General features: G+C 37.7%; 1 protein-coding gene across 4 annotated transcripts; it reads left to right on the top strand.

Moving 5' to 3' along the window:
* The first annotated feature begins 930 nt into the window (after positions 1-930).
* Positions 931-8,861, top strand: acmsd (aminocarboxymuconate semialdehyde decarboxylase). Of its 4 annotated transcripts, none has more exons than XM_034044046.3 (10): positions 931-1,063; positions 3,378-3,422; positions 3,871-3,967; positions 4,998-5,047; positions 5,487-5,723; positions 6,073-6,166; positions 6,596-6,691; positions 7,011-7,183; positions 7,372-7,470; positions 8,342-8,861. In XM_034044046.3, the coding sequence occupies exons 1-10, from the start codon at positions 1,007-1,009 to the stop codon at positions 8,402-8,404; spliced, it is 1,011 nt and encodes a 336-aa protein (XP_033899937.2). In that variant the 5' UTR covers positions 931-1,006; the 3' UTR covers positions 8,405-8,861. The 4 variants fall into 4 exon arrangements, with proteins under 4 accessions (XP_033899937.2, XP_058889855.1, XP_033899938.3 ...); XM_034044047.3 differs by lacking the exon at positions 931-1,063 and adding an exon at positions 1,672-2,366; XM_059033873.1 differs by lacking the exon at positions 931-1,063 and adding an exon at positions 2,381-2,636.
* The last annotated feature ends 409 nt before the right edge of the window (positions 8,862-9,270 follow it).

The following is a 9,270-nucleotide window of genomic DNA, read 5'->3' as shown; positions in this document are numbered from 1 at the left end:
CATATAATCAATGCTGGATCGGGGACACCTGCTTGTCCAGTTCATTTCCTGTGACAAGTTTATCTGTACCTGTGCAAAACCAGTGGCACTGGTGAAGCTGCTCACGCATCACTCACAGCAGAGTTGTCCCTTATTGCTTGATTTTGTCACTAAAGCTTCAGGCAGTCAATTCAAGTTGATTTACTATCCCTGGTCTCATACAGTACCAGTTAAAAGATAGGAAAATGAAAGGAAATGCATGGCACCACCACGCATCGTACATTATAGTCTAGACTATATTATTATTTGTTTATTTAGCAGACACCTTTATCCAAGGCGACTTACAGAGACTAGGGTGTGTGAACTATGCATCAGCTGCAGAGTCACTTACAACTACGTCTCACCCGAAAGACGGAGCACAAGGAGGTTAAGTGACTTGCTCAGGGTCACACAATGAGTCAGTGGTTGAGGTGGGATTTGAACCGGGGGACCTCCTGGTTACAAACCCTTTTCTTTAACCACTGGACCACACAGCCTCCTATAAATATAGACTATTGGTATCTTAAGCATGATTGGATTTCAAAAGGTGAACTTAGTGACCATTTATACTTTTTTTTAATAGCCTCTATAGCATGTCTCCGAACAACACTATAACAACACTAATCGTTTTGCCAGAGTACTACGTGCCATAATAATTACTAAAATAGCATTGAATGTATCAGTGGTAGCTAATTTTAACGCATCGCATTGTTATGTAATCATAATGTGTATGCAGTATTTAATCATTAAACATATATTGCTGCACATCAGCATCTATAATAGTTAGATAATAGTCTTTAAGTTGATGAGTGATTTATTGAGCGTGTCGTTTTTTCCTGGAATTTTCATTGGTAGTGCAAGAAGGCGTGTTGACCTAGGTGGGCTGGTTCTGAGCGCTGCTTATACTTCAGAAAAACACATTTAGAGTTGAAAACTTAAGTACAGTCTTCTGGTGAAGTGTTAAGACACTGAAAATACCTATTTGAACATGAAGATTGATATCCATAATCATATTTTACCAAAGGAATGGCCCGATCTTAAGCAGGTACCGTAATTTAAAGTTTGTCGATTGTTTCAATTAATTTCCAGTCACCGTTATTATCAGCGTATCAGCTGTATTCTCATAATCGTTGTGTGTTTTCGCGTGTTGTTCATTTTTGTAGTAGCTTTTTATAATTTAGCTGTAAAGTACAAACACAGGTTCTCTCGACGAGACAGTGGGATGGTGTGCCTGCAAATCCATAGGCAAAACAGAAAATACAGTATCAGCAGAAAATACAGTCAGTGTTTTTTTTCTGCCACTTGGCTGGATTGCATTTAAAAAAATGTTTATCTATACTGCAGGTACACATTTAAATACAAGCATTTAGAAACGGATAATTATAAAACCAAACCCTTACAAAAATTATCATAAAATGACCATACAAAATCCTATGTAGAATCCAGCGGCAAATTGGACAGCACCATGGGATGTACCTTCATGGTACCATAGGGCTACCGTCTGATGGGATTACTAATACTATCCAATTAACTTATTGGACTGTAACGTCAGAAACATATAATGACCTCATAGCATGGTTCAATGGGATACAATCATAGACATAAAGACATTAATCATTCCACCAATAAATAAACAAACAAAAGAAAAATATGGAAAGGCATTCTCAGCCCTATGTGGTGATAGGTGTCATATGTACAATAATCAAATAATACATATTTTCTGGTATCTCTCATTGTGTAACTTCTTAAAATATTATAGCGTGCACGGGGGAAGGCAGCAGCAGGGCTGGTAGGTGACGTAATCACACACGAAGACATAAGCCCAGTATACGCTCCTTGCAAAAAAGCCAGCTCTTTTCTACAGCGGCATCATCAGTGCTATGCTTTAGTGCGAGAGGTCCCGGGTTCGCACCTGCCCTCCACCTGTGTGTGCATTGCCCGCCCTGTGTGATGTGCCTGCCTGCCGGAACCAGGAACGCTACATTGGTGTTCAGAAGTGGAGATATGAAGCGAACGCCGCATGAAATAAAACAGGAGCATGCAGAGTGCACAGCCTGGAGAGGGGGGGGGGGGGCACCCCCCAGGAGCAGCTGACTGCACCTCACCGGGGGCCACGTTTGTCGTCGGGAGGACCTCGGTGGGGGACTTTTGCCACGTCCGTCCGAATCGAGGGGGTCCCGTCCACAGCTTTGGTCGACACAGGGTCGACCGTGACTTTGGTGCGCCCTGGCGTGGTCTCGGATTGGGTTCAAGTGGAGTCTAAGTCCGTCCAGCTTTGCACTGTCACGGGGGAGCTCGCGCCTATGAAGGGGAGAGGAACAATGGCGATGGAGGTGGCGGGCCGGGTGGTACGTCACCCCGTTTGGGTCGCAAAAGTCCAGTATCCCTGCATTTTCTACGCTACAATATTAGACGTGGTTCACATAAAACTGTTATAATGCCAAACAAACGTTTTTAACTTTCCACAAAGTTCAGGACTTACTAGCTACAAATACAGCGTATATAAAAAAAAACGCTTTATATAATGGTCCAGACATGGAAAGAAACAAAGCCCACAACGGTTTCTTCTCAAAACCAATTTCACTCGACGAAGAGCAGCTAGATACGGCATTGAACATGTGTGTAATTCATGGTACAATAATATACGTATCGACATTGTTCCTTACTTAAAGTATTAAACTTGCATTAAAATCAAACTGCGACTTTCACTACAATGTATATTCATTTACAAGAAAGTTCATCCTTAACTCCTTTATCTTCTGCAACCGAAGGCGACCTTAATTTACAGTATGTCGAAACCATTTTGTCAGGGTAAATGTATGAATCGACCGCTGAGGTAATGATTAATAAAGTACATGTAAGGAATGGGTAGCCACGGTTGGAGTGTCAGTGAGCATTGTGAACAGGCTTCGGCCAGTTACTTGTCACGAGACAGTCAAATGCAAGCCTAGTATTGTCATCTCGGTGGCTTTAATGATCTGAAGCGGGGTTACAATAAATGCAGGGTTGTTTACTTAAATAGCGCTTTCTTGTATTTGTTGTATAAGAAATAAACCTATTCTACAGAACTGTCAAAGAGAAATGTGAGACGAAACGTTCACCTTTCTGTTGGTACATTACATTGTTAATCTCCAGCGTCATTGCCATTGTTGCCAAACCAGGACACGTTTAAGCAGCCAAAAAACAAAAACAAACACGCAAAAAAACTATTTTGTGGCTACAGTTGTTTTGTCCTTCTTTCTTTTGCGTAAAAGATAAACAGTAATGGATTTTAATTATTGCATATTATTATTATTATTATTATTATTATTATTATTATTATTATTATTATTATTATTATTATTATTATTATTCCACAGCGATATGGCTATCAAGGATGGGTCCAACTACACCACAATTGCAAAGTAAGTAGATAATATGAAATATATATTTAGTATTATATTATTATATTTTCCTCGTGTGATGCTGTTTGGGTAGCTTCTGAGAAATGGGTTAGACTCGTGATTTAAAAAAGTCAGCAATTTGTTTCCAGCCTCATTGCCTTTTATCTTTAGCAAATGTGTCAGAGGTGGCGTGCTCCACAAACTTCCAGGAGCAGGTGCATTATGTAACTGGAAGTATTACATTCACCGCTGTATGAAGGGGGCTGCTGAGACATCCAGAATAAATCCCAATCTAACTAGAGCAAGAGCTGTATTGTGCCCAATAGATATCCAGTACAGTATCCGTTTTCTGCATTGAAATGTAGTGGTATCAAGCAGATTCATCCTAACATCGGTTTGCACAGCTGTGTCTCGTAGGCATGTGATTTGTGTCATTCTTCACTAAGAGCTTGTGTTTGTTTTTATTGAGGGTGAAGCCATCATGATGAAGGATGACAAAGTTTTCCGTGTGATACAAGATACCTGCTGGGATCCGGAGGTGCGCATTCGAGACATGGACAGAGCAGGTACAGGGAAAATGCCTGAGTGCCTAGAATATTTCAAATGAAGCCCCAGTGAACAGTGACGGGCACCTAGCTTTCATCAAACCCAACTGGAAGAGTTCTGGATCTGACTGGGTCTGGGTGTAGTACACTTCATCCCAGTTGAGTTCTCAGTTAGTTCATTAAACTAATAATGTGCTTAAGTAGACCTTTTAATTGGATCAGGATTGGGAAACCCTGCACTACACGACTACATTAGGTGGACTTTGAAAAATTTTTTTTGTGATTTGGGCCTGATGTTTTCTAACCCTAACACATCCCTCAATTTCATTTAAATCATAATTTTTCTTAGGCCAAATTTGGGTAAATATTGGTAAAACGTTACAAATATATTTTTTCAAACACAAATAAAGGCAGTTGATAATAATATAGGGTATATTATATTGCATAACTATGCTACATGTGTTGGATTGATCTCCATTGGTAAAATAAACTAAACAAAAACCATTATATATGCATTTGCAATCTTCCCATTTACATGACTTGTAAACTCATGCCTTAGATTGATACTTTTGTACTCCTGTAAAGCGGTATTGCTATTACTTAAGAGGTGACTGGAAAGAAGGGTATTTTGAGTTGCATAAGTCCTGCAATTACAATGTGCTATTGCACCCTCAGTTCACTAGAGGGCATTTTAGCACTAGTGGTGATGGAAAACATTTTTGTATTGTAGGTTATACAAGGATGTGACTATTATCATTGGGGCTATTCATGAAAATATCGCAAACTGCTTAAAAAAGAAGAACAAATCTAAGTAGTTTAACATACGTTAACATTACATGTATTTATAGAAGATTAAACAACAAACTGTGTGTTTAAATTAGTCAGATATATGTCTGGGAACCAAGAAGCAAAGACAATGGAAAGGAAAGACTAGAAAAAACAAGGAAAACATAACATTGAAATGTCCATCATCTAAATAAAATAGTTTTAATATAACTGCAGTCTTCTCTTGTGTGTAATAGGCATGATTTATTTCTTGATTTTATTTCAGGAGTGACGGTGCAGGCTCTTTCCACTGTCCCTGTGATGTTCAGTTACTGGGTAAGGTTGCTAAATATAGCATTTCATTATACATCTGTTAACTAGAGTGGTTTAGCATTATTATCATGGGTTTACACAAAAAAGGTGGTAGTTTTGTGGCTAAATTGAAAGAACATACACACACTAATTCCATATCATTAGACTCCACTGTCAATTGTCACTACAAACCTAGTAATTTTTAGATTTTACAGAAAACAATGTGTGTTAAAAATAACGAAGGATAATTTCATAAGTGAATTCCTTATCATTATTTTTAACATCACCCGAATGCTTTGTGCACTCTTCCCATACAATGTAAAGTGCCCATACTGAAATTATTTTGAAATCACCTTTGTGTTTTCTAAAATAAAAACCATTGCATTGTTTGACATGAGCAGCATTTCCTTTGGCTTGGTTTACAGACATAAATGTCTTTCCTGTACTTTTGTTGTTTCACCAGGCGAAAGCCCAGGACACGCTGGATTTGTGCCACATTTTGAACGATGACCTGGCAGCCACAGTGCGAAAACACCCCAAGAGATTTGTGGGCTTCGGCACCTTGCCAATGCAGGCGCCGGACTTAGCAGTGCAGGAAATGCATCGCTGTGTGAAAGAACTTGGGTTTCCTGGTGTGCAGATAGGATCTCATATCAACGACTGGGATTTGAATGCACCAGAGTTGTACCCATTTTATGCTGTAAGCGGTTGAATCTGCCCTAGAATTATAGTGGAATTTTAAAACGCCCATGTATTGTTTAACCAGACAAGAAGTTTCCAAGATATAGCCATTCATACAACATGTGTCTTTACCGTGAGAAGTAGCTTACTGTGTTCTGGAATAGCTTCTTTAAACCAATGTTCATGTTACTATCCATTAGGGTATGTCAAAAATAAACCTAAAAATAAGGCCACGGTGATCTACTTTTTCATGATACTGTATCAATAGCTCAAATTTTGTACTCGGGTGGTATAACAGCTTTATTTTCTGAGCATGACTAAAATAAAGACAAACGCTTTGTGCATTAAAATACTCTTTTTTTCTGCAGGCCGCTGAAGATCTGAAGTGTTCTTTGTTTGTTCATCCATGGGACATGCAGACTGATGGAAGAATGTCCAAATACTGGCTGCCCTGGCTGGTAGGTTAGTAAAACTGTACTTGTAATGAATATGAAATTTAGTATGCAATGGCTTCACTGCACCTGCTGGCATGCTAATGATTTATGACTTTGGTCTAAAACCACACAACATTCCAGTGGGACATAGAGTATTATATGGCCAGATTTAAAATCTGAATGAACCTATACACCTACAGTTTTTTCTTTTGTTATTAAGTAAAAACAAACAAAAAAAATTAATTCATGTTGTTCCCTTTTGATGCTCTCCAGGGGATTTGCTCGGTTCTTACCTTTAGCAAAATACTGGATATGCTGAATAAATTATTGCATCATTATCAATGTCAAGCAGGAGGTTGATAAAATAAAAAAAACAGGTACCTGCTGTTATATTTTATGATGCTGTGCAGTTAAAGTATCACTGACAACTGCCTTGTAATTATTTTCTCTTATTCAGGAATGCCTGCAGAAACCACAACAGCCATGTGCTCAATGATCTTCGGGGGAGTGTTGGAAAAATTCCCCAAGCTTAAAGTGTGTTTTGCTCATGGAGGTTAGGATACTTCTAACGGTGATGTATACAAATAGATAATATTAACATGTACATCTCAAATACAAACAACACCCTTCTGAAACTATTTTCACATAGGGAAGAAGATGATTTTTTTTCTCCTGACTAGCAATCCTGAGTAAATGTTGAGAAATGTATTGCCCAGGTGATAATTTTTTTTAAAGATTCTGTTTGCAATACAGACAACATGGGACGCAGTAAAGGTAACATAATGCGTTTCTTGTAAACTTTGCTGGGTGTGGTAACACTTTAAGTTGCATGCTTGCACCAAATAATTCTGTTCTTTTGTTGTAATGTCCAGGCGGCTCATTCCCTTTTACAATCGGGCGAATTGAACACGGATTTCAAGTCCGTCCAGATTTGTGTGCTGTGGATAATAAGACCAGCCCCCGGAAATACCTTGGTTCTTTTTACACTGACTCCCTTGTCCATGATCCACATGCTTTGAAGCTCCTTGTGGATGTGATAGGAGAGGTAAGATGTTACATTTGTTGCTAAGAATAGCTAAAATGCCAGATTTATGGGAACATAAAATGTCCATACATTAATCATAATAATACTAATATAACACATGCACACATTAAAAACAACATATTGGTATAATGGCTTTAATATGTTAAGCCACTGTCTAAAATAATGATCCTCTTGTTCTGTGGCTTTAGGGTAATGTGCTGTTGGGGTCAGACTACCCATTTCCACTCGGTGAACAGGAGCCAGGATCACTGATAGACTCGATGAAAGAATTTGACAGTGCTCTTAAGGTATCCCATATGGAAACTATAATAAGATCCAAAATGGAAAATGATCTATATGGTAGGAGTATCCTGGGAGACAGTCAGCATGGTTTTAGGAAAGGGAGATCGTGTCTAACTAACCTGCTTGATTTTTTTGAGGATGCAACATTGACAATAGATAATTGCAAAGAATATGACATGGTTTAGTTAGATTTCCAGAAAGCTTCGACAAAGTCTTGCATAAAAGATTAATTCTCAAACTGAATGCAGTAGGGATTCAAGGAAATGCATGCACATGGATTAGGGAGTGGTTAACATGTAGAAAACAGAAAGTACTGATTAGCAGAGAAACCTCAAAATGGAGCGAGGTAACCAGTGGTGTACCACAGGGATCAGTATTAGATCCTCTGCTATTCCTAATCTACATTAATGACTTAGATTCTGGTATAGTAAGCAGACTTGTTAAATTTGCAGACAACACAAAAATAGGAGTAGCACACATTGTTGCAGCAGCAAAGGTCATTCAAAATGATCTAGACAGCATTCAGAACTGGGCAGACACATGGCAAATGACATTTAATAGAGAAAAGTGTAAGGCAATAAAAATGTGCATTATAAATATCATATGGGAAATACTGAAACTAGTTTAACTGTTTACTTCATCTCACCAGTTCATGAAGGCTCTGTGATAAATATTTTGACATAGTGTAGTTTTGGTGCAGGATTCTGTGTTGACTTACTTGATTGCTATTACATGCTATTATCATAATGATTTCCACAATTTCTAATAACTTAAATCAAGGGGGGAATCCAGCCCTCTGGGCTTAGATGCATGCTTATTTATCCTACTGGAAGTTTTTTTTTTTCATGGTGACAGCTGTTTGTTATTGTTTTACAGGATAAGATTTTAGCCAGCAATGCTCTGGAGTTTTTGGGACTGAACAGAAAACAGTTTGAATGACTGAAGAAACCTGTTCTGTGGGTTTAAAAAGAATTACATGATGATAAACTCAATGTTTGACTGAATATAACCCCAGAATTTATGGTACAGAGAATGCTTTAAAATGTGAAAAGAATAGAAATTGTTGTATTATCTGAATTATATTGTTTTAATTTAAGTTGTTTTTATTTTGTTTTAATTGTTGTATCTTACTTTTTTTCTACAGTATATGCTGTATTTTATTTATTGCAGAATGAAAATACCTAATATTAATGTTTAATAGATTTCTGTACATAGTAAGGATTCAAGTTGCCCTTTTTTAATTATGTCTGATATTAAGGTACCTTTAAAAGCTATTTCACAGAAAGTCTTAAGGGGGCCTTGCTATTTTCTTCCCCGGATAAATAAAGTTAATTTGTATAATGTATATTCATGTGATCTGATGAAAAAAAAAATAATAAAAAAAAACATTTTTAAAGAGTGGTTAAAGAAATGAATGAAACAGATTAATTGGACACACAGATGAAGCCTTACTTGAGGTTATAGTCATGATAACAAATTCAGCACAAGGCTTGAATAGAAAATAAAAATCCAATTCCAGACAAAGTTGGTCCACGCAGAAGTATCGATTGCCTGTTGTATATAGCTAGAGACAAACCCTATCTAAACATATCACACCCTAAAGCCAGACTGATACATTTGTAAGTGTTACTGAATTTTATACTGGCACCAAACATGTGAATTCACAATCCTGAAAAGAAACTACAGAGTGAGAATGCCCTGTTGTCATGTGAGCCCTGCAGCAATGATGCTACTACCTGGAATGAATGAAATTATTTGATAAAAAAAAAGCTTTGCAACATCCAATTGACCTCATATATGAATAT

Source organism: Acipenser ruthenus, chromosome 11 (genome assembly GCF_902713425.1).
Source record: "Acipenser ruthenus chromosome 11, fAciRut3.2 maternal haplotype, whole genome shotgun sequence".
NCBI lineage: Eukaryota > Metazoa > Chordata > Actinopteri > Acipenseriformes > Acipenseridae > Acipenser > Acipenser ruthenus.
The sequence above is the reverse complement of the archived record's forward strand: the minus strand, read 5'-3'. Positions and strand labels throughout refer to the sequence as shown.